The sequence below is a fragment of the Balaenoptera acutorostrata genome, chromosome 5 (genome assembly GCF_949987535.1).
Source record: "Balaenoptera acutorostrata chromosome 5, mBalAcu1.1, whole genome shotgun sequence".
Classification (NCBI taxonomy): Eukaryota; Metazoa; Chordata; class Mammalia; order Artiodactyla; family Balaenopteridae; genus Balaenoptera; species Balaenoptera acutorostrata.
The window spans coordinates 50,562,965-50,588,836 of NC_080068.1; the positions used below are offsets into that span (position 1 = coordinate 50,562,965).

General features: G+C 43.1%; 1 protein-coding gene across 1 annotated transcript in view; it reads left to right on the forward strand.

Annotated features, from left to right (window-relative positions):
- Nucleotides 1-25,872, forward strand: part of PPEF2 (protein phosphatase with EF-hand domain 2) — a 50,891-nt gene that overhangs the window by 9,886 nt on the left and 15,133 nt on the right. Inside the window, exons 4-12 of the mRNA XM_007165557.3 lie at nt 6,953-7,088; nt 11,696-11,823; nt 11,975-12,032; nt 12,894-13,069; nt 14,383-14,497; nt 15,552-15,598; nt 16,393-16,559; nt 17,025-17,061; nt 17,159-17,308. Coding sequence (XP_007165619.3) covers nt 7,034-7,088; nt 11,696-11,823; nt 11,975-12,032; nt 12,894-13,069; nt 14,383-14,497; nt 15,552-15,598; nt 16,393-16,559; nt 17,025-17,061; nt 17,159-17,308 — 933 coding nt within the window. The 5' untranslated portion in view covers nt 6,953-7,033. The remainder of the gene's footprint in view (nt 1-6,952; nt 7,089-11,695; nt 11,824-11,974; nt 12,033-12,893; nt 13,070-14,382; nt 14,498-15,551; nt 15,599-16,392; nt 16,560-17,024; nt 17,062-17,158; nt 17,309-25,872) is intronic.

The window sequence follows — 25,872 nt, forward strand, 5'->3', positions numbered from 1 at the left end:
GTCTTTGTTAAACATTTCTTGCATCTTCTCGATCTTTGCCTCCATTCTTTTTCCGAGGTCCTGGATCATCTTCACTATCATTATTCTGAATTCTTTTTCTGGAAGGTTGCCTATCTCCACTTCATTTAGTTGTTTTTCTGGGGTTTTATCTTGTTCCGTCATCTGGTACGTAGCCATCTGCCTTTTCATCTTTTCTATCTTTCTGTGAATGTCGTTTTTGTTCCACAGGCTGCAGGATTGTACTTCTTCTTGCTTCTTCTGTCTGCCCTCTGGTGGATGAGGCTATCTAAGAGGCTTGTGCAAGTTTGGAGGGGCCTTTTTAAAAATGAGAGATGTGGGGGACTTCCCTGGCAGTCCAGTGGTTAGGACTCAGCTCTTTCACTGCTGGGGCCCATGTTCGATCCCTGGTCAGGGAACTAAGGTCCCACAAGCCACGTTGCAAGGCCCAAAATAAAAATAAAGATGTGAATCCATGAATTAATGTCTTTCGGTTTGGCTGTACATGGATTAGTTAATAATACTTGACAAGGTTTTGCCATTGTGGCTGCAAAAAATCTTTTATTTGATGTCCTTTCCAATAAACAAAACTTTTAGGTAGTATTCCATGATCCTTAAGGTTTTCATCTCCCAGAAGCTTGCTGTAAAAGGAGCTAGTTACCAGTTTTTTAAAGTGTCTCAATAAGACCCTTTCAATAATGTAATATATTTCTTCTGTACCACCATGGGTGAAAGTTTCCAAAAATATTGTTTTTTCTGTAAAACCATTTTCTCGGATGCCCAAGGGGTAACGAATGTACATGCTGGAGTAATGGCAATTGTGCTTCAATAGACACTATAAGGTTTTTCTGGTTTGTTTTTTAATCAGGTCTAAACCATATTTGTGTGGTGGGGTCAAAATTCCACTTTTTTGTTCCAGTATCTGCTTCTTTTCTTTAGCGGTGGTTTCCTGAGCCTGTAGAAAGAAATCTTTTATTTCATTAGCAGGGTTAATGGAGAGCAGTGGACATTCTCAAGGCTGGGCAAGATTAGTGTTTAAAGCTGCCTGTTTGGCTGCAGCATCAACAAGCTGGTTTCCTTTCGCTTCCACAGTGTCAGATTTGGAATGCCCTGGTGTTTTAATAATTGCTGTTTGAGCAGTTGCATAACAATTAACAACTCTGCAACCTGTTTTCCTTTTTTTTTTTGGCTGCACCTCACGGCTTGCAGGATCTTAGTTCCCCGACCAGGGATTGAACCCCAGCCCCTGGCAGTGAAAGTGCTAAGTTCTAACCACTGGCCCGCCAGGGAATTCCCCCATTTTTTAACTAGGTTGTCTTGAAGAGGTTAAAAACCTCATTGTTTCCATAGCATTCCAAAATTGTGTGCCACTCCAAAAGCATAGCAACTGTCAGTGTAAAAATTTGTTATCTGGTCTTTGGCTAGTTGGCAAGCTTGGGTTAAGGCAATTAGTTCAGCTTATTTTGCTGACATTGTTTCTGGTAAATAAGAACTTTCAGTTGTGTCCACTGTGGATGTTATTGCATACCCAGCTCGGTAATATTCATCCCTTAAGGAGGACCCATCTGTAAATCAAATAGATTAGCCTTATCAATAGGAGCTTCTTGTAAGTCATTCCTGGGAGCAAAAAGATAATCTGTTAACACTATGCAGTTTGGTGTTTTCTTCCTGTAGTGCTGGAAGCAAAGTTGCAGGGTTAAGGTTATTACATAGAAGCAAGATAGTATTAGGTGCAGAAAGCAACAATGCCTCTTAAGAAGTTAGTTGGCATACAGAATAGTGCTAAATGTAGTGAGAGTTTAGAAGAGACTCAACTGAGTGTGGGACATAAATAGTTAAAGGAGACCCCATTACTATGTCTTCAGTAGTCTTACATAAGAGAACCCTTGCTGAAAGGGTCCACATACAACGTAGAAGTCCTTTTGCTACCGAATCTAATTTAGTTTTGGAGCATAAAAGCAAGTCATTTACAAGCATTTTTGTAAAAGGGTCAGAGTAAGACAAGAGCTATCTATAAGTGACAAAAGACTTAAAAGCATGGTTAAAGACCTGATTACAATGCAACTGTCAAGGAAATTTGGCTATTTCTGTGATGTATGAAATTTTAAGATAATGACTAGAATTATGGACATTTCAAATTTTAGGAACTTCGTATAATTTCTAGAACATTTATATTAATAACGTTTACCCATAGAATATAACTTAAGAAGGTCTATCATTACTCATTTGACAATGTTTCCCATGTAATTTAACAGACCAAATAAGCCTGATTATTTTAATATCTCTCTTTGAGATGTTCAGGGGCCCTCTGTAGTATCCCAAAGTTAGCTAGAGGTCAAAAGAACTTCATTTAGAATTTGATTTGAGAAAGTTTGTCAAAGATATCAAAACGTTTTAAATGTTTGGCCAAGTAGGATCATAAGTCACTGTGAAGCAATATTTATTCACTTAACCAAAGTGACAGTAAACGATTTCAAAGGCAAGTGCAGAAAGTTACTGGTAAAGAAACTTCACAATCTGTTATTAAAAGCAAATTAACATTTCAAAGAAAACTTAGAGAAAAAATTCTAGTTTTACACCTTTTCACACTTAATATTAAATTTCACTTATTTAATCAAATTCAATCTAATCTAAGACAGTCTTTTTTTTCTTTTTTTTGGCTGCATTGGTTCTTCATTGCTGCGTGCTGGCTTTCTCTAGTTGCTGCAAGTAGGGGTTACTCTTGTTGCGGTGTGCGGGCTTCTCACTGCGGTGGCTTCTCTTGTTGCAGAGCACGGGCTCTAGGCATGCAGGCTTCAGAAGTTGTGGCATGCGGGCTCAGTAGTTGTGGCTTGCAGGCTCTAGAGCGCAGGCGCAGTAGTTGTGGCACACGGGCTTAGTTGCTCTGCGGCATGTGGGCTCTTCCCGGACCAAGGATCGAACCCGTGTCCCCTGCAGGCGGATTCTTAACCAGTGCTCCACCAGGGAAGTTCCTCTAAGATAGTCTTGACCATGCATAAAACTCTTTACTCAAGGTTCCCGTTTTAGAATAAATTTCTAGAAATATATGCCATTTCATAGTATAATCTTTCAATAAAGCACAAAATATTTATTAATATTCTCATACATATTTAGTTTCATTGTAATAAGAAGTCAAAATTAGGTAAACATAGACTCCTTTAGCAATTAATGTTTCAGCATTTTATCTTATTAAAAATGGTCTAGAGGAAAAAAAATGATCTAGACATTCAATGAATTTCTGTCATTTAACTTACCAGAACTCAAAGGTTTCAAGTTGCCAGAAATCTGGAGAAACTATTTTTAGGTAGACATACCATAAAACATAATTGTTCTTAAATAGTTTACCCAAAACCTTTTATCCCATTTATATCTATTTCATTACCTATGAAAATATCATCAGATCATTAATTTTCTTGTACAAATTTTATAACTTAGATAAATGAACTTATTGAATTTCAGTAAACCTAGGTGCAATAAAAGTATTCTACTTAATGTTGATGACTCTAAAAACATGTCTATATTAATTAAACCATCAGTTTAAACTTGCTTCTTGTTTCAGTAAAGATTAATCCTAGATCACGTGATCCTTTAAAAATTTGTTAGTTTAAGTTACATTTAGAAATATTTGATTTGTAAGCACTTGCTTTTAAGTCAATTAAATAGAGCTCTTTTACAAATTAATTTTGATAACACCATCCAGAGGTAGGGTTATATTGTTTTTATAACATACACACAGACATACATACATCCAGATAGACACAGACAGAGATCTCATAGTTTTCTTGCTTGCGTTTTAAAAAGCTCCCCTCTCCTTTTTTTTTCCCCCTTTCAGTTTTAAGTTCTATTAATTGAGCCAAGGCTGTAGTCTCAGGCGATATGGGCTATGTTTACATTTCAAGACATGATAAGAGTTATAACTTTAAGCTTTCTCCTAGGAATACTTTTGTTCTCTCAGGGTCAGAATTTTGCAAAGATGTTTTATCAAGCTGGTTTTCTCTGCAGTTTTGGAACGTCAAAAGAGTTCTGTCCTGGCCATTTAAGAGTTAAGATTAAAGTGCTTGCAAGCACTGGCTTTGTTTCAATTGTACATGAAGCCAGCCGGGGTTCCAGGAGTGGGTGCACATACTGGAGCTGTTCGGCCTTTGAGGCACGGTTTCCCGTTATTCATTTGGTACCCTAATTCAGATACGATCTGAACAACTTTCTGAGGTCAGTGTGATGGATCGAATGTGTGCTGCTTCTGAGTCTAGCTTCCCAAGGAGTTACCCTTGGGTCTGTTCGACTCTCTTACATGTCTGAGTCTCTCCCTCCAGCAGTCTAAAACTGCCATGGGTGCCCAGAGCACTAGGTGATTGTGCCTTATTGTGCCCCCTGGGGAGCAGAATTTACTTAATGATTGTACTGGGATCCCCTGTAGGACCACTGCATGGCATGAGGATTGATTCTCAGACACTTCTGCTAGGTTCTCAGTCACCTGAGGACACATAATGGCCGGAAGGAGCGAAGTCCCTTTTCTTCAGAGCTGAGCAGTCTCAGTCTCTCATTTCACCAGCAACAGTTTGTTCAGACCATATATACATAATCTTTCCAATTTAAGCCAAATTTTTAAAAAAAGATGGCCAATCCAGTTTACTTCAAAGTTCCTCCTAGGTGTCTGCCTAGGAATTTCCCCTTCGGTCCCTGCCTAGGAAATAGGAAATATACCAGTATCCCCTTAGGACTCCAAGTCCCAAGAGAAACAGCTTGAATAAAATTCAGGACATCATTTAAAGCAATGGTGTCTGGATATCAGGAGAACTCACCGAAGCACCTGAGGAATACTGAGAAGTGGAGGGGGCTCAAAGGGCCCATGCTGGTACCAAGCACTGGTTTGGGGTAGACTCCAGGTGTCCTCTTGTGGGTGTCTCTGATATCCTGTTGGCTACCCCAAGAAAATGACGAGGAAAATTCAGTTAACTATCAAGTTAAGAAGAAAAATAAAGGGAACTTTATTTGAGCCAAACAGGATTGTAACCTAGGAAGCAGCTTCTCAGAAAGCTCTAAGAACTGTTCCACTTGTTAGGAGTCAAAGGCACAGTCATATACATTTTGGAGACGAAGAATTGTACATCAAAATGACACACCGATATTTTACATGAAGTTCATCAAGGATACAGAGTCCAGGTAAGCATGGGCAAAGTGAGCAGCAAGTCGCCATGACCCCCTACAGAGCTGGGAAAGAGCACTATTCTTCTAAGAAGTCACATTGCTAGCATAAGAGGAAAGAAAAAAAATTCATCTATATGGTTCCGCAGGCACCCCCGTCTTTGAGGAGGTCTGGTTAATGTGAAATGCAGATGCATACTACACATTAGGGAGGGAAGGAAGAGGCCCAAACAAACACAGAGAGAATTTTGTGTTTAATTTTTCTTGTCCTGCCTTGAAATGTAAATTTTATTTCATCAGAGATGTGACTAGGATATTCAGGAGTTCAGAGGAGGGGCATGTTGGACTGGCTTCTTTAAGGAAGGTGAGGCCTGAAGTGAGCCTTAAGGAATGAGTAAAGTTAGTCAAGTGTGGGCTAGGACATTCCAGGTAAGAGCAAGAACCCAGAAGTCATGGTGGTCAAGAAGTAGAGTCGAAGAAAGGAGAAAAGAGAGATGAGGCTGGAGGAGGAGGCTTTTGGGAAGATGAGTTCTATTTGCGTTACATGGAGTCTGAGGCACCCCAAAGTTCAGCAGGAAGCTGGGTGTGTGAGGCTGAAGTTTAGAGTTAGTCTGAAATGGAGATGGAGATTTAAGAGGGAGGAAGTGATAGCTGAAAGTGTGAGGTGACTCAGTTATTTAAGAAGCATATACAGAGTGAGGAGAGCAGACATTTGAGACTAGAATACAAATCAAATCGACATTTAAAGGGTGGATAGAGAAAAATGAGCTCAGGAAGGAGAGAGAAGAAAGAGACAGTATGAAATAAAATTCATATTTTATGGCAAGACAAGAAGAATTTAAACATAAAAAAATTTCTCTGCCCTTTGGCCTCCTCTCTCCCCTCTACTGTGAACTGTGTATCTGCATTATGCATCGACCAAACCGCCCCCATCGGCAGAAATACCTGCTCAGCCGTAAAGGCAACATTCTCCCAGCACCAGCAAGACAATTGCTTGAAGATGACATTCCTTCTTGATCTTGTAAGGGGTCACATGACCCGCCACTTTGTACTTGCAGATCTGGATTGTGTAAACTGTAATACATCATTTGCTGTACAGCTCTCTGTCTCAAAAAAAACTCATATAACTGTGCCTTGATTTCTAACCAGCAGAACAGTTCTCAGAGCTTTCTGAGATGCTCTTCCTTGGTTATAAATCCTCAAATTTGACTCAAATAAAATTTTCCAACTCTTTCTTAGATTGACTGATTAATGTTGTGTCAACAAGAGGTAGGAGCATGGCATCATGGAAAGCCAAGGGGTAGAATTTAAATCAAGGCATGACTTATGACATGATGGCCTTGCTGTTCCGGCAAGGTCAGGGCTGAAAAGATGAAGGCATTGGAGACATCAGCATGAAAAGGTCTGGTCAATAGTGAGGATGAAAAACATGGTGTTAAGAGGAATTAAGGAGAAAATAAGTGGTCTACTCCAGAGAAATGTGGATGAGAAGAAAAGAGAAGTTGGGTTATAGCTTGAGGGATATAGGACGTCAAAGGATGATGATGATGGTGAAATGCTCTGAGAAGAGACTTCAGTATGTTTTTAGACTGAAGAAAATCTAGTAGGAAGGTTGAAAACATAGGGGAGAGATGAGATGACACATGGAGGGAATGTAGGGGAGGAATATCTCATGCACTGAGGCTGGGGAGGTGGGGGGAGGGTGCTATCACATGATAGCCTCACATTTTTTTTTATGATGTGGGACACAAGGTTCATAGATAATTTGGTCTACCTGAACTAATATTCTGCCCAAATCTCCCTATTGCAGGTTCCTTCTTCCTTTTGTCAGCAAACAATTCACTCCCTTGGACCTGCTATCTGCGTCCTGCAGAAACATTACACTTACGCTATGGGAAGTGGCGCCTCAACCCAACATCATTTTGCTTTCCAGAATGCAGAGAAAGGTATGTGCTTCCCACCTTCAGACTAACTGTGGGTACCCCGAAGCCTACATTGCATAGGGAGGGACTTCTCAGGGCGGGCAGGAAATCGTTACATTTCTCCTCATGCTAACTCTTGAAAATCGGCTTCTCCTCCTTGTGATATGACCACTAGGATGCTCAGCTGAATGTCTTAGGACTTGATGAACTATATTTAATAGAATTAAAATTTACTCAAGGAGTCAGTGTTGTCCATTGGGGTTTATCCCAAACTACACCTTTACAACTGAATGAAATAAGATTGGACAAAAAGGAGATGAAAGAGCGTTCTAGGTAGAGGGTACAAAGGTCGTGAAGTAGCAAGGAGAGAGACATATTCAAGGAACTGAGTGGTCTGAAGTGAACAAGATGGAGGGTCACATGGCATGAAGATGCTGAGGTATGCAGAGCCCATGTCACTCAGGAGCTTGTAGGATTTTAAACTTTATCCTGAAGACAAGAAGAACCACTGAAGATTTCAAAACAGGGAGTTCTAGAATAAGATTTACATACATAGAAGACCCTTCTGGCTTCCATGAAGAAGGGATTGAGGCAGGCTGGTTGGTAGTGGTAAGAGTAGAAGGAAGAACAATTTATTTATTTATTTATTATTTTTTAAAAATAAATATATTTATTTATTTATTTAATTTATTTTGGCTGCGTTGGGTCTTCGTTGCTGCACGTGGGCTTTCTCTAGTTGTGGCAAGCGGGGGCTACTCTTTGTTGTGGTGCGCGGGCTTCTCACTGCAGTGGCTTCTCTAGTTGCGGAGCACAGGCTCTAGGCGCGCAGGCTTCAGTAGTTGCGGCACGTGGGCTCAGTAGTTGTGGCTCGCGGGCTCGAGCGCAGGCTCAGTAGTTGTGGCACACAGGCTTAGCTGCTCCGCGGCCTGTGGGATCTTCCCGGACCAGGGCTTGAACCCGTGTCCCCTGCATTGGCAGGCAGATTCTTAACTACTGGGCCACCAGGGAAGCCCAGAAGAACAATTTAGAAGCTACTAAAGTCATCTAAGCAGGAGATGATAATGCCTTCGTCCAGAGTTGGTGGCAGTAGAGATGGAGAGAAGAGGGTGAATTCCAACAATATTCAGGAGGTGGAATTGCTAGGAGCCACCTGATTACATGTGTGGGGTTGGGGAAAAGGATGGATCAAGAATGACCTCCAGGTTTCTAGCTAGAAAACATGGGAAGATGATAATGCCAATTTCTGGCATAAAGATAATGGAGAAGAACCAAGCTCGAATAGAAGGAAGGTGCTGAGTTTATACACACTGGGTTGGAGATGCCCATGCAACATGCAGGTGGATGTGCTGAGTAGGCAGTTGCATATTCAGATCTGGATTTTGGAGATGTTGGTGGAGATACATGCATTTGGAAGGCATCAGAGTACGGGTGATTGTTGAAGCCATGGGGGTCACTGAAGTAGCCTAGAGTGAGAGTAAAGATAGGTCGGAGACCAGGGCCTAGGACAGAGCCATGAGGGACTCCAGTACTTACTAAGCATCGGTCGAAGAGGATGAGCCAGTGAAGGAGGCCGAGGAGAGGCAGCCAGAGATGAAGGAGGAAGCAAGGGAAATGGTGACAGCACCTCGTTTATATAAGCCTAAGCATCTTTATAAGCTCATGGCTTCCTTTCTAGTTTGGCAATAGGTCCCAGGCTCATCTTGCATATTTTTGGCTCCAGACCAGAAATAGCTATTTCTCCAGGACTTGGGGTGTTCGCTACCAGGTTGGTCATTATTTCCTACACCTTTTCAGTGACCAGATACAGAAAATATGTATTATTTTAATGACCAATTTATATTTAGGATCACAATATTTTTACTTAACAACTTTGATATGATATTATATCTCCTTTCTCTTTATTAAAAAAAAACTTTTGTCCCTAATGATACTGATGTGGTATTATTTACTTTGTCCTACAGCATATAAAAAAGTTTCTGAAAAATAATAACAATACTATTATAACAATATGATTACTGAAAACTCTTTAAGATTTCTTTGTAGTTCTTTTTGTCCTTTGAGTACATCCACTAGGCATACAAAACTTACTGAATTTTCAAGTCATTTGAAAGAACTCCTTTCTGTGTGGTTATGCCACTAACTTGTACAAGATTAGATTCACTTGTTTGACTTTTGCTTTTTAGAGATTGATTTTTTTTTTAATTTTGATTTAAATTTGCTTTATAATTTTATAAAACATTTATACAATTCCCATTCCAATTATCTGGTGCTGTGTAACAAACGATCCCAAAACTGAGTGGCTTAAGACAATCATTTTATTCTGCTCATGATTTTGTGGGTCAGGAATTTGCAAAGGGCCCAGCTAGATGGCTTGTCTATGATCCTCAGGGCAGCTGGGGCTGGAGGTTCTGCTTCCAGGATGGCTCTTCACCTTGGCCTCTGTCTCCCCACGTGGTTGCCTTGTCCTTAATGTGGAATTTTAACAGCCAGATGTATTTGTAACTTTTGCCATCGGATTTAGTCTGCACAAGGCTGAGGAAGAGGAGCCCAAGCATGTAGTATTGCACTGATGGGAAGGGAGGATGGGGTAGAGGTCCTTAAACTACGCTACAACTTCACAGCACCCCTCTCAATGGAACCCAGGCCCTAGACAGAGGATTGGGAGGGAGAATAAAAGGGAGAAACAGAGGCACTGCCTGGTCTGCCTACCCTGAGCAGCCGAAGAGGTACTGAGGATATAAGTATGTCTCGTTGGCAGCACTTGCCTTAAAATGCTTGAGGCAAGGTGTTAGCAAACAACATTTTCACGGAAACTTGATGGCCATGATATTCCTCAGTGATACCTACCCTTCAGCACAAGTCAGGATCAATCATGGAGCCTGTTAAACCTACAGATTCCTGGGTTCCTTGTAGAGATTCTAATGCTGTAGGTCTAGGGTGAGGTGCAGATGTCTGTGTGTTTCCCATGACTTGTTACTTTAGCTAAGTACCGCTTACTCTGGGCGTTTCATTCACCACTCTGAATGGGGATTTACGGAATTCAATCCTCATCGCTTATTATTTTGTGAGTGCCTTTGGGACATACTTAGTGTATGACATTTTTTCCTCACAGAAAACCAAATTCAGCTTTGCTTAAATTTCTCTCAAGTTCTCTTTTCCCATTCACTATTGTATCTCATCTCCTCTTAGGGACATCGGTAGGAATTCCACTAGCTCTCTAACGCAAGCTAGGTGTATTAAATCAATCTGTCTACTGTTCACAAGGTTGACCTGAGTGAACCTGCTGGGTTTCCTTTGCAATCCAGCTTTATCCACAAAGGCTCCATTCATCCCTGGTGGCACATTCAGGCCCAGGAGTGTAAGGAGAATCTAGTTACTCACGCGGACAGCTGTCCTCTTCTCTGGCAGCAGTACTTGACTGCAGGTTCCAGAGCTCAAAGGAAGAATTCAACCTACTCATGCCATCCTGCGGCACACGATCACCCAGCACAGGTCCTGGCAAAAGGAGAAGCGAAGGCTGCCCTTCGGATTGGGTAGTCAGCACGGTCCTGGGTGTACTGTGATGGGGACACAAAGCCACAGGGATAGAAGGAATTTGGGGATATCAAGCAGTGACCACCACCTGACATGATAGTACGTAGTTATTTTGTGTGTGTGTTTCTTCTCCCCAGTTACCATCTAGTTCATCTCTTTTTCCGGATGAGGACACTGAGGCCCAGAAAGTTGACTTGCCTGAGGCCACAACGCTGGTCAGGGCAGTTCCAGGCCCAGAACCAGACTCCTGACATCCTGTCTTTTGTTGCAGTATCAAAATGTCCTCCCCACCCTCTGACCCCTGCATCATCCCATCCTTTTTTTTTTTTTTTTTGCATTTGAATGTGTGTTTTTTTAAACAAAATTTTTAAAGGTTACTTTCCATTTACAGTTATTATAAACTATTGCCTATATCTCCCACGTTGTACGCTATATCCTTGTAGCTTACTTTATACATAATAGTTTGTACCTCTTACTCCCCTTCCTCTATATTGCCCCTCCCCCCTTCCCTTTCCCCGCTTGGTAACCACTAGTTTGCTCTATCTGTGAGTCTGCTTCTTTTTTGTTATATTCACTAGTTTGTTGTATTGATATTTTTTAGATTCCACATATAAGTGATATCATACAGTATCTGCCTTTCTCTGACTTACTTCACTGAGCATAATGCTCTCCAAGTCCATCCGTGTTGCTGCGCATGGCAAAATTTCATTCTTTTTTTATGGCTGAGTAGTACCTGCATCATCCTACTCTTCAAGGATGCTGCAACCTTGCAACCTCCCCAGTTTACATCTCTTTCTCAGAATCCAACCTTTGCATCTCTACCCATATAAATGTTTTCATCAAAAAGTGGGAATCCCAATAGTCCTCCAGTGATTTTAGTATAAGTAATAGGTAAGAATGGAGGAGGGATGGGGGCGGGAATGGGGAAAAGAGCACCCCGGCCAGCAGTGAGGCAAATCCTTCCTACCGGTGGCAAAATATAGTGCTTTCCCTCCCATCTTGTCCCCATGTTACAGTGGGAGAGGCACCCCCACCACCTCCCCCCACAGGCCCAGGGAGTCCCACCTCACAGGCTTGCTTCTCCATCTGTGTCACAGCCTTCAAGGCAGCGGCCCTGATCCAGAGGTGGTACCGGCGCTACATGGCCCGCCTGGAGATGAGGCGGCACTGCACCTGGAGCATCTTCCAGTCTATAGAGTATGCTGGGCAGCAAGACCAGGTCAAGGTGCGATGGGATGTGGGATGGGGCCACCTCCAGCCCTGCTTTCCAGGCCCCGCACAGCAAGGCCCAGGTGCCTAGGAGGTGCAGCTGATCTGGACCACTCCTGGGTTCTCTTTCTATCTCTAAAGCCACGTCTTCTTGGGTTTTTCTGCAGCTCCACAATTTCTTCAGCTACCTTGTGGATCACTTCACCCCCAGCAGTCACAACGAGAGTGAGTATGAACTGCCACATGGCCGGTCCTCCTGTCTCAGGGTCAAAGACATCGGGGTGAGGTGTGGGATGCACAGGGAGGGGAAATGTGAATCTGGTGACAGCCAGGGAATGAGCGAGGAGGCTGACAAGTAAATGGTTCTCCTAGAAGCACACCTGGAGACAAAAGTTTGGGTGCAAGGAGTTTATTTGGTAAATACAGGAAATACTGGGAGGTGGGGAGGGAGTGGGGAAGGGATTCAGGAAAGGGGAGGCAGGCAAAAAAGGGTGGGTTACTAAACCTGCAGTGTACCTGGGAAATAGTGCAAAACGCAGCCTGGGAAGTATCCCGCCTGAAGGCAGAGGGAACTGGAGTCTCAACTCTCAAGAGTCATTGGTAGAAGGCTGCTGGGAGGGGCGGACGGGAAGGGTTGTTCACGCAGGTCTGGCCTGCCATGCAGGGCTCTCTGCAGATCCAGGGACAAGGCCCTCAGGCAGAGACGAAGGGGCAGCATTTGGAATGAATTGCCTGAAAGTCTGAGGCATCTGCCACACTCACTAAGTACACCAGAAATGCCCGTGAACTTTTTTTCCACCGCAGTTTTCGCTTTCCTCCTGCTTAACAACCTAGGCCCGTAAATTTCTGTACTTTCTAAGGCAATCTTTTAAAATAAAAGTAGAATGGAATTGACATAATAACGTAACCTTTCTCCCGCCCATCCTAATTTGTCATCACTTTGCCCTTTACTTTCTTCTCTTCTGTGTTGGAGCCGAAGCCAGACTGGCCAGGACCCACTTCAAGTATGGTCCAGGGAATGAATTCTATATTGCCCGTGCCTGCAGGTCTGATCATAAGCCGGCCCACCCTTTCTGTCCTGACTAGGGGACTTCCTGAACCGCATGTTCACTGAGGAGAGATCCCCCCGGGACTCCGAGATGGAGAATTGCAGGGACTATGAATCCATCGAGGTACTGGACAGTTACACGGGGCCACGCCTCTCCTTCCCACTCCTTCCCGACCATGCAACTGCTCTGGTGGAAGCTTTCAGAGTGAAACAAGTAAGCTCACCCCGGGGGACCTGGGTCACCACCAATTCCACGGAATGTGTAGGAGTAGAGCAGACACAATGTAGAAGGAATGGCCCTGGATTTAGGGTGTTTGTGTCAGGGATCCGTCAGAGAGATCTACTTGCCCTTTTCTTAGCCAGGACCTTGTGATTGATCAGCTAGTTTTTATGTATTGAGAACCCCTCCTCCCCATCATGTAATCTCTATGTTCATTCATCCCACAGATGATTACTGAGTGCTGCTATGTGCAGGTACTCTTCTAGGCACTGAACAGTGAACAAGACAGACACAAGTCTCTGCCCTCATGGGGCTGAGATTTTAGTGGGGAGACAGATAATAAATAACAAATGAGTAATATTTATATATTAATATATTAGGTGACAGAGCTATGTCAGAGCATAAACTAAGTTCTAGGTGGGAGAGATGGCAATTTTACAGAGTGGTCTGGGAAGGTGTCACTGAAAAGGTGATTTCTGAGCAAAGGTCAAAGGTGGTGAGAGAGGGTTCTATGTGGACGTCTGGGGAATGCGTTCTAGGCAGAGGGAACAAATGGAAAGGCCCTGAGGCAGGACCTTGCCTGGACTGCTCGGGGACATCAGGAAGGCCATTGTGGTTGGAGAGGAGGGAACCAGGGAACAACTATTAGAAGATGGAGACAGAGAGGTGAGTAGGGTGGACTTTCATTCTGAAAGAGATGGGGAGACAATGAGCGCAGAAATGATATAATCCAGCTTTCCTTTTAATATAATCATTCTGTTTGCCGAATAGAGTATAGGGAGCAAGGGCTGAAGCAGGGAGGCCAGTCAAGAGACTACTGCAATAGTCTAGGCGAAAGATGATAGTGGCTTGAAGCCCTGGTGGTAGAGGTGGAACTGGTGAGAAGTGGTCAGATTCTGGCTCTTATGACAGATTCCAATCCTTCCCCTTTTTCATATGAAGATAATTCACTGCAGGAGGAGCTGGGATGATTTTCCCAGTAATGTCAGGATCGCCGATACCATCGATATACATGCACTTATTCATACTTTGCTGAGACAATCGTGTGTTTCTCCCAAGCTCAAGGCAAGCAGGGGTTACATAGAGTAGGTAGGAAAGAGGACCTCAGTTCAGTATTTGGGGGGTGATGCAAAGCACAAACAAGGGCAGAAGATGGGTGAGAAAGAAAGGATCTGTGCATAGGGTCCCAGGAGCAGTTTACTGGGGTCCCTTTTGCGGTCTTGGGGTCATTAAGCAGTAAAGGTGAGGCCCATCTTCCCTCACAAGTGTGTGTTGTTTTGTCCCCTCCCTCCTCTTCCTCCTAGTAGAGGCTCCATGCTCGCTATGTCTTGAATCTTTTGTATGAAGCCAGGAAACATCTGGTACAACTGCCAAACATCAACCGGGTCTCCACTTGTTACAGCGAGGAAATCACAGTATGTGGTAAGAGCCAGTCAGAAACGGCTTTTCACAAAGCAGAAAACTCTGCCTGTGATCAGGGAGGGGCAGGAGGGCTGGAGGGGACCCGATGGCCACTTGGGCAGGCCTGGTTCACGCCTTCACACTGATTACATTTACATATTTACTCCACAGTTATTGAAGGTAGGGGTGGTGCTGTGAAGGAGAACTGTGGGGTGAGAGGGCCCAGCCCCTGCTTTATTTTTCCCAGAGGTTCAGATTTGGCCCCAAATTCATCCTCTCCATTCAGAACAAAATCCTAGCAAATAACCAGACCTTCCCTTGTTAGAAGACAGTTTACTTACTTACTGTATTTGAACAGGGCTAAATGCCTAGCAAATTATTCCTTCCATCCACATTTATTCTTCTTCCAGAGAGAAATCCTATTGATGACAATCTTCTCCATCTCCTTATGTTTTCAGTGATGTTTTAATAACCATTATAGACTGATGCCCCACACTTGAACTTAGGGGAGACAGTGATACACCAGGGATTGTAAACTGGCAGCCTGCAATATGTCTTGTCTGCCTCAAAATGTTCTTAAATTTCTAACATTAGTTTCCAGCATTTGAAAATTGGAGGATTTCATATTAAAATCCAGATTTCCAACTTCTTAAAATCTTGTAACACTGACCCGTGAGTAGCAGCTTCTAGCTTCAGGTGGGGCAAAAATCTCTCTAGTTCTCATCCAGGTTTTCAACCCTGCACTCTTCTGTCCCATTTTTGCTTCAGTAAAAACGTAAGTCATTTACTGATAATCGCACAGGAGAAGTATCGTGCTTTCTGCTTTCAATATTAACTATCCCTGCAACAAGGGAAGTTAATATTTATCCCTATCTTATATATGGAAAAATGAGTAAGCATAGGTTTCTTTGTCAGGTTTTCCTGGGTATTTTCCTTTTATTTAAATTGAGATATAACTGACATAATACTGTATTAGTGGTAGGTATACAATGCGTATTTTCCTTTTTATAATAAAAAATTAGAAACAATGGTGAAGACCAATCAATCAAAACTGATGTTTTTCTGTCTTTGTTAGGAGATTTACACGGCCAGTTGGATGACTTAATATTTATATTTTATAAGGTATGAACGCTCAAATTATGTTCCTGTCTTGCTCTGAGGTTTAATTTAGAAGTTCAAATACAGTCTCCATTAAAGAAATGCTTAAGTTGTTACTTGGATTTTAAAATATTTTAGAATAATATTTGCTACTATGTAGCAAATGTGTAATGTAAAAGTCATCACTGCATTATATTCTAGTGTATTTTTATAAACTGTTTAAAACACAAAATCTAAGGTTAATAAAGAGAAAGAATCATTATTTGGGAAAAAGAAAATCAATTACTAAATAGAGAAATTGTTTATTATCAAAGCAACCAAAAGCTATTTTCATATCTATTTTTAGTTATCAAATACAGAGCATATAACAAGCTATATCAATATTCTATTAATGTAATTAACACAAAGCAGTTTCTGATGTATTGTCTTGTTAAATCCTGAGAAATCTATGGCAGCTATTGTTATTATTGCTAGTTAAGGACAGAGTGGCCGGAACTTAAAACGGGCCTTGGAATTACAAGTTCAGTGCCCTTTGCACAGACCACCTGGCAACAGTGTGGCTTTGGATGACGCGTTTATTTCGATGAGCATCTCATAACCTCAGCCTGGCTAGAAAGGAAATATGAGACCAATACAAAATATTTACAGTATTTCCAATATTCCCATCTTTTACTGACATTTCATGTTTGGAAGAGAGCCAGACAGCACAGAACTGGCCTTCAGGCCTGATAGGACTGTCAAATGCACACTGGCTTGACCCAATTTCCTATTGCCTTCCTTCCACTGCCTCTTCTTGGACTTCTCTCCTTTTTGGGAAGAACGGCCTCCCGTCACCAGAGCGGGCCTATGTGTTCAATGGCGACTTTGTGGATCGAGGGAAGGATTCAGTAGAGATCCTGATGGTTCTTTTTGCCTTCATGTTGGTTTACCCAAAAGAGTTCCATCTCAACCGAGGAAACCATGAGGACCATATGGTGAACTTACGGTACAAACCAAAACACGCTTGGGGATTTGATCTTTACTTGTTGTGATTGTAAAGTTATTTTGCCAGAGCTTCTTATTTGTTAGATGCCTTTTTAAAGTAGTCTTCCAATTTTCTAAAGTGGAATACACAATATATACCATTTTAAAAGGTTTTTAAAAAATTTATACAATATCCTACTGTTCTAATAAAACCATTACATTTGTTTTCACATAGCCATCCACTTTATCATATAAACAATAAGGGTTCACTATAGAAAAAGTAGAAAATATAGATAAAAGAAAATTAAAATATCCCACATCTCTACCCACAGATAATGGTATGATTTTAAACATTTTGGCAATTATTTCTCAGTGTCTTTTCCATATATTTAAGTAGATGCATCTAGAGTATGCATTTTTATAAAAATGCAAGCATGCCATAACTAATATCACTAAATCTAAAATCTGTTTCTGCTTCTAACTCTAGATATGGTTTCACAAAGGAAGTGATGCATAAATATAAGGTACGCTGCCTTTAAAAGCAAAAGCTTCTCTTAGTTCAGATAAGTTGAGTAAATTATTTGAAACTTAATATCTATCATATTAATGTCATTTTTTTAGACACATGGCAAGAAAATACTAAAACTACTGCAAGATGTGTTCTGCTGGCTTCCGCTGGCCACTCTGGTTGACGAGAAAGTCCTGATTCTTCATGGTGGAGTGTCAGACATGACTGACTTGGAGTTCTTGGCTAAACTAGACAGGCACAAGGTACTGACTGAGTGCTAAAATAATGCAGATTTCACTATAATGCCAGGTGTCACTGCCAACATAAAACAAATGTCATCTTGACTCCATGCTGACTCCAGTTGACTAATAAATCCATTAAATCTTTGAACAGAGGATTGGGGATCCACAGCTGGTGCAAGCGTGCTGTGATCAATTAATGTTTGCCGTGGACGTGATAGTAGGGAGTGGCAGCTAGTGCCACCTGTTTGCCACTCCTGATCTAGGTAATTCTAATCACTACCTTTCAATCACTGCCACCTGATGTGCTGCCATTTCCTAAATAATTCAGATCATCTTCAATTAAACTCAAAGGTATATTGAGGGCCTACTACATGCAGGGGGGATGCTGTTGGCAGATACGAAGATGAAGATCAATTGCAGTTAAAACTCAACAACCGTGTCTTAATTGCTTACTCTATGCAAGGAAAGTGCTAGCAGAAATACAAAAATAACCAGAGATGGTACTTGCCTTAAAGGAACTTACAATAACCAGAAGGGGGAGGGTGAGGATGAAAGACAGAATACATTATACCACAATATGAATAGGTCTCGATTTTCTGTTTCATTTTGGAAGTGGAAAACTAGAAAGCAAAGATTCTAGGGAGTTCCCTAGTGGTCTAGTGGTTAGAATTCGGTGCTTTCACGGCTGTGGCCCAGGTTCACTCTCTGGTCTGGGAACTGAGATCCCGCAAGCTGCACAGTGCAGCCAAAAAAAAGCAAAGATTCTGTTTCCTTTTAGTCATAGACTCTTACACTTGAATGGTATCTTCCTATAGCCTCTCTCCTCCACTGCCCATCCACACAGGAATCCCAGCTACGACATCCTTGACAACAGTAGCCTGAGCAGTTCCAGAGACAGAGGGGTCATTACACACAAGCCAGTCTACTTTGGGCAACCCTAATTGGTATAAAAGTCTATTTTATGAGACATAAATGAAAGAGCGTTTCATTTATGAAACCTGGGCTTGAATCTGGGAACATGCACTTCTTGGCTGGTATGGCACCTTTGTTTACTAGACTGTCCAGGGACCAAGGATTCTGAGGTCTTGTTCCCTGCCATCCTTAGCGCGTCATCCCCGCGCCCTCATCTGCACAGCTTGCCGCCACATCTGTGTTCCAGGCGATACAATAGAGGAATGAAGGGAAGAAGAAGATCCTACCCTTTAAAGACATAATGAAGACGTTGCATACATCTCTTCTGCTCTCATCCCATTGGTCAGAATGTAGTGTCAAAACATTCCTGTAGGCAGGATATGGTGGCTACACTGATCTCTGTGGGACCAGCTTAACTTGAGTGTGATGGATCCCTGGCTTAATCCCTTCACCTTCACCAGGGAGTGGGTCATGAGTAGCACCTCATAAGGTCCAGTCCAGCAAGGATGGAGATAGCCTTCTGGATGTTTATTCTTCCAAGATTTCAGCAGGACCCAGTCTCCAGGACAAAATTGGCACAGGTGAACATCTGCGGGAAACATTAACCTGCTAGAAGCAAACTTACCTAGAGCAGTTAGAGTAGCTTCCAGTGATTCTACACACCTGACATTATCTATGTTCCTTAATTTGAGTTCCTTCTGGATCTCAAACCATTTCTGGAACGATGGCAGGGTCTCTCATACAACATTTCATAGTTGGCTCAACTGGAGCCTGCTTGTAGGGTCTACCTTCACTCAAAGCAGGGCAACTGGTGAGGCTTTATCCCAGGTTAAATTAATCTGACAAATTTTAGTTACAGTCTTTTTAAGAGTATGATTCCTCTTTTCCAGTTTGCAAGTAGATTGGGGTCGCCAAGAAGCATGTACTTTCCAACAAAGGTTTAAGACTCTAGATACTTCTTGAGTTATTCTTGCTATAAAGGCCCCTCCATTGTCACTCTGAATGAACACAGGTGACCCAAACCTAGGAATTATTTCTTTTAGGAGAGCTTTAACAACCTCAGGCTTTTTCAGACCAGCAAGGAAATGCTTCTACCCAACCAGTGAAAGTGTCCACAAATACTAATAAGCACCTAAGGTTTCCAGTGGCTCTTGGCATCACAGTGAAGATCTCCCAGTCCAGTACCTGGAGTCTGAACTCCTTTGATTAATAGCAGTGGCCCAGTTTTAGGATTATTTTTAGTACATACCATGCATTTCTGTATCACCTTCTGAATTGTCCTTTGCATGTTTGGTCCTGTAAGGAATTTCTGAATCCACTAGAGGGTGGCATCTCTCCCACAGTGGGTACTCCGGTGTATATAACGTATTACATCTTCCATAAGGCGTTCAGGTACAAGGATCTTGCTATGTCTGTTATAAACCCACCCTTCCTAGAGTCAGCATCCTGAGAATGGCCAGGACTCCAATCAGATCCCCATTCATTGGCCTTAAGTCTTCAGGAAAATACTTTGGATAGCATCTTGTCAGATCCACATCAGGGGATCAGGGCCAACATTGGGGATCTAGGTGTTTTAGTCCTGGCTGCTAACTTTGCTGCTTGATCTGCTAGATTATTCCCTTGAGCAGTCAGACAATCTGATTTCTGATGTCCTGGGCAGTGGACATTCATTCTTTTGGCTCCATGACAGCTTCTAATAAGGTTAAAATTTCTGTGGCAGGTTTAATTTCCTTCTTCTCTTCAGTTAACATCCTCTCTCTCTCCAAATGGCCCCAGCATGGACCACCAAGAAAGTATATTTTAGAATCAGTGAAAATAGTTACTCTCTTATCTTTACCTGTATGGGGGGGCTCTCATCAGGGCTATAAGTTCCACCTTTTGTGAGGAGGTACATGGGGGAAGGGCTTCTGCTTCCAGTGTCTTTGGGATGAGTTACCATTGCACACCCAGCTTTGCATTGTTCCTGGTCCATAAAGCTGCTTCCATCTGTGAACATCTCAAGGACTGGGTCCTCCAATGGTTGGTCCATAAGGTCTAGATGGCTGGAATAGCCCTGTGCAATTATCTGAATACAATCATGCATAGGCTCTTCAATATTAGTTGGGAACAAAGTGGCAGGATTCAAGGTGGAGACTGCTTTCAGAGTAACATTAGGATTATCCAATAATATAGCCTGATATTTTCCTCATCTTCCTGAAGTTTACTAATATCCTTCCTTCTGTTCTAGGAGGAGAAGTGCACAGTGAGGGGTATGCACCGTGGTAGGTTGTTTTAGTGTAAATTTCTCTGCTTCTCGTAAAAGATCACAGGTAGCTGCTATAGCCCAAAGACAAACTGGCCATCCCTTAGTAACTGTATCTAACTGCTTTGAGAAATATGCAACAGGCCTCCTTATGCTGCCCAGTTTCCGAGTCAGGATTCCAAGGTTGTTTCCTTGTCTCTCATGAACAAATAAGTCAAAGGGCTTTCTGATGTTATCTGGAAGACCTAAAGCCAGGGCAGTTAGCAGTTTTTCTTTGATAACCTGGAATGCCTTATGGCATTTCCCTAGTCCCGTCTTGAGATTCACTGCCTCCTCCTTTAAGAGCTTCCTAAAGGGGTTTTGCAATGAGTCCAAAGTTGGGAATCCAAATGAGGCAGAACCCAGCCATTCCTAGGAATCCCTGCCGTTGTCTCTCGGCAGTGGGAACGGCAACCCTGACTAGAGCTTCCTCTGTCAGGGGGCAAGTCTCGCTGCACTTGTGAGGGGTCAAAACCCAAATATTTGACAGAGGGCAGAAAACTTGTGCCTTTTTCTTGGACACATTATAGCCTCATTCAACCAAAAATTCAAAGTCAAAACCGTATTCTGGCCTGAGGTGTCCTTTGTCTTACTAGCAATCAGAATATCATCCACACATTGCATCAAGGCTCCCTCAATTAGTTGAGGGTCCCTCAAATCTTTTGCCAGGATTTCTCCAAATATTGTGGGGGAATTTTTTTTTTTTTTTTTTTTTTTTTTTTGGCCATGCTGCACGTCATGCAGGATCTTAGTTCCCCAACCAGGGATCAAACACGCGCCCCCTGCAGTGGAAGCGTGGAGTCTTAACCACTGGACCGCCAGGGAAGTCCCTTGTGGAGGAATTTTTAAATCCCTGAGGAAGTACTATCCAATGGTACTGTTAACTTTTGTATCTAGATCTTACTATTCAAAAGCTAACGACTCTTGGGATTCAAAACTCATGGGTATACAAAAAAAAGGGAATCCTTCAACTCTAATGCAGTAAATGCAGTTTGTGCACAACTTAAGAGCAATTGATCAAATTGTAGAAGATATTCATCCAGTAGTCCCTAACCCGTATATTCTGCTCACTACAATTTGATCAATTGCTCCTAAGTTGTGCACAAACCAATATTCATCTGTGCCTGGTTTCTGGACCAATAAAATTGGAGTATTATAAGGTGACGGCACGGGCGTATTAACTCATGTTCAAGGAAGGCCAGTAACAGGGGTTGAATTCCACACTTTGCCTGCTCCTTTAACGATTACTGCTTTAAGTTTGGAATTTTTGCCCCAGAGTGAAGTCTAACCTGTCTAGGCTTAGCCATCTTTGCTCTCCCTGGCCTCCCATCCGCCCATACCTCCAGACTCACTTCCTGCAGTATCTCATCCAGAATCATTGCTAGCTGTCCTCTTCAAGGTCAGAGCAATAAAGTCTGCAGTGCGCAAGCCTGTTCTGGTGATACTTTAATACCCATTCATCCAGGTGCAAAGGTAACCTTGGCCGTAAATTTAGTTAGTAAATCTCATCCCAGAAGAGGAATGGGGTATTCAGGCATGTATAGAAAGCTATACTTCAGATGGGTTTTCCCCATCTGGCAGTCTAGCAGCAGGAGAAAAGACTTTTTCAAGATTTGTCCAGACACCCCAGTTACTAAAACACAGTCTCAGAAGAGAGTTTAGAAAACTGGGTATTTAAAAACCAAGTGAGTGGCCCCAAATTGGTCAGAAAATCTGAAAGTTGATTTCCCACCCTCATCATCACTGGGGCCTCTGTAGGAGAGAGATTGATGGATTTTGACAGGATTTAAAGGAAACCCTGGGCCCCATCATTCTTGGTCACTCATTCTCAGTTCGGGCATCTGGTGTGCCACTTGTTGTTTACCTTCTTCAAGAGTCTTATTTAGGATGGGACACTCTTTTCCAGTGTCACTGGAGGGGTCCCGCTATGGGGTGCTCCATTCGAGTGGAAGCTTGGGGCCGCCTAACTTTTGCTGAGTCCCTTGTGTGGGTCCTTGAGTTGGTCCAGCTCTTTCCTGTGTTAAGGCAGCCGCCAGCAGAATGGCCTGTCGTTTCCTTCTCTGTTGTTCCCTTTTCTCCCGAACCTGGTCTCTGCCGTTAAAAAAAAGGCAATTTCAACAAGTTGAGACATAGGCATCCCTAAAGCCCCTTCCACCTTCTGCAGTTTCTTCTGTATATTGGGGGCACTCTGACCAATAAAAGTTGTTTTGGTACCCCTCTTCGCAATGAAGAATGAAATGTTCATTTCAATCTGCAAGAATGAAATCTCAGTAACGTTCAAGTTTTGGCCTGTCCCCAGCATTCACATCCCAATTAGGATCCACTGTTGGTACAGCTACGCTTGCCGCAGCCCGTACCCGGTTGCCAGGGGTTTCAGTATGAAGCCAATATGCCTCCTCCCTAGCTTTATCCAGCACCATTCCAGTTGTCCAGTTCTTCTGAAATGAGGAAGGTATTTAACACATTTTGAACATCTGCCCAGATGTTCTGGGCTGTGAGTTGCAAAAATCGATGAAAAAAAGATTTTCCATTCCCTTTGGGTCATCTCTCTAAAGTTGGCATATTCTTCCAATTAAATACATCTAAAGCTGAAAAGGGGGAGTGGACCCAGATGAGTCCCATTGGCTGCCCGGTCTCAGCATTCACACCCACAACGGGGACTGACTTACCTTAACAGATATTGCCCCACCTGAGCTTGGGTAGCTCCCTGGCCAAACTGAGTACCCTGATTAGTATGCAGTATGAGAGGGGAAGACCGTTCCTATTTCTGGATCTAACGGGGGTGGGGGGGGGGTAGGGGTGGGGACGAACCTGAGGCTGTGACTCAGGCGCTGGCAATGAAACAGCAGCAGCACCATCATGTAAGGGCGGAGGAGGAGTAGTCGAAGCGGCGTTCGACTGAATTAATAGCAAGTCGTCTTCCTTTTCACTAGAATCAAGCAAAACAGGTTTCTTTGCCTTCCCTTCCTGCTGGACCATAATCTTACAATAACATATCAGTCTTCTGATACAATAACATAAAAGACTATACATAAATTATTTCATCTTATTTTTCTTCCCATTTACAAAATCTAGTTGCAAAATTGTAATTCAAGGATCCACTCAGACCATTGTGCTCCAGGGTCTTAAGGATATTGTGGCCATGCAGTGTTACCAAAAAAACCCCCATAAAAACAAAAAACCTTTTCCATGAATTTATAACTGAAAGTCTCCCAATTTTGGAGAATGCTGCCTAGAGGGCTGCAAGGGGGAACTGAATTAATATTTTCCCTTTTGAAGAGGCTTTGCTTCCAGGTGGTCACAGCAGTGAAATTTTTCCAAGGGTCCTTGCTACAGTCACCAAGAAATTGAATCCCCAATTGCCAATCCTTAGCAACTTAAGACAATCAGCCATAGGTGGACACGGACAAAACAAGACCCAAACAAAACCAAAAACCAGAGCCCCGGGCCTTTAACCCAGGTATGGAGGTCAGAATTGCCAAACAATCTAGGCACAGGTGCATTTCTTTAACAAGGTTACTCACCCAAAGACATCTTCCAACCCCAAACCCCCAAAACTGTCTCCTTGCTGCAAAACTAAGCACTGAAGTTCAGCAGCACCTCACCCGGGAAATCCAGAGGATGGTCCCTGGAAAAAACGGGCAAGGGAGCTGCTTGGACTCACCCACAGGCTCTCAATACTGGCAAGGGGCCAACCAACCACAGCCAAAAGGTCCATCTGGACTTACCTCCTGGCTGGTTTGCCATATTTGTTACCAAACTAGGTTCCTTTTGCCCTAGCATAGCAGCCAAAATGCTGAGACACTGAGGTTTACAGCAAAGAGAGGGTTTATTGACAAGGCACCCAAGTGAGGAGAGGAAGAACAAATCTCAAATCTGCCTCCCTGAAGGCAAGGTGCTCAGTGTATTTATAGGAGAAAGCAGCAGGGCATCTGAGGTGTGAGGAGTGTGGGGAAAGGTGATTAGAAAAAGGTGCAGTAATCATGGTTCTGGGCAGGTGTAACCAAGCTACACAGGCCTCTCCACCTTCAAAAGGGCACTAATAGTACCCTAGTGCATGCCTAGTTGAAAGGTCAGTGGTCCCCTCCAGTCTTAACCAGCTCAGCTCGAACTAGACGCAGCTGATTCCAAGTTCCCGGAAAACAACTCAGGCAAGCATCTTATTTAGGCTGTGTACTGCTTGGAGGACATTCAAGTCTTCTGTAGCAACAATTAAAACAACCTTGATTAGTGAAGGCAGGTTATAGGTGGAATGGATTTAACTAATGATTACCCCCAGTTTCAGAAAATCGGAGAAGCAGGGGCTCTGGAGTTAGTCCTGGTGCAGTCTTAGTATCTCTGTGCCTCAATTTTCTTACCTGTACTATAAGTAAGGATGCTGTCTCATAGAGAGGTGAGGGCTAATCAATGAATTCATGCAAAACTATGAAGATGGCATCTCATAGGGGTGTGAGGCCTAATCAATGAATTCCTATAAAGGGCCAAGGATAGCACCTATTTGGAAAAGGCTCAATACATATTAAAACTATTATTCCCCTTAAGAATAAAAGTTAGGGGTGCCTCTTTTTTTTTAATAAATTTATTTATTTTTGGCTGCGTTGGGTCTTCATTGCTGTGCGGGGACTTTCTCTAGTTGCGGTGAGCGGGGGCTACTCTTCGTTGTGGTGCATGGTCTTCTCCTTGTCGTGGCTTCTCTTGTTGCGGAGCACGGGCTCTAGAGCGCAGGCTCAGTAGTTGTGGCTCACGGGCTCTAGAGCACAGGCTCAGTAGTTGTGGCGCATGGGCTTAGTTGCTCTGCAGCATGTGGGATCTTCCCGGGCCAGGGATTGAACCCGTGTCCCCTGCATTGACAGGTGGATTCTTAACCACTGTGCCACCAGGGAAGTCCTAAGGATGCCTCCTGAAGCAGATAATATCCTTATAAAGTTACCTGAGGATCGTAAGGGCAGGACTGATGGACTGGCCCTCGGCTGTGAGTTGGCAAGAAGACAGATGAGGAGAGAAGGAGGTGGTTATGAGTCCACTCAACATTTTGTGGACTTTCACTCTCTACGCCCAGGGCTGGAACTGCCTAGGAAGTAATTAGTGCTTGCCCAATGTTAGAGAAGAACCTCTGTTCTGTTCTCTTCCATCTGGATCCCTCTTCAAACGTCAGTCAGTTACCGCCGAGCCACTCTGAGTGTCTTTGTTCCCGCCCACAGTCAGTCCACACCAGGACGTGGCTTTCTTGTACATCAGCCCTTAGACCTATTTGCAGAAAGTTCTTGCTCCTTGATTACACACTTGCACAGAATTCCCCCTGTGAACCAGACCTTTATCTTGATGTCCTCGTGGAACACTGTGGCCCTCAGTCTTCACGGTGGCACTCAGGCACCCCGGGAATGGCTGCTCT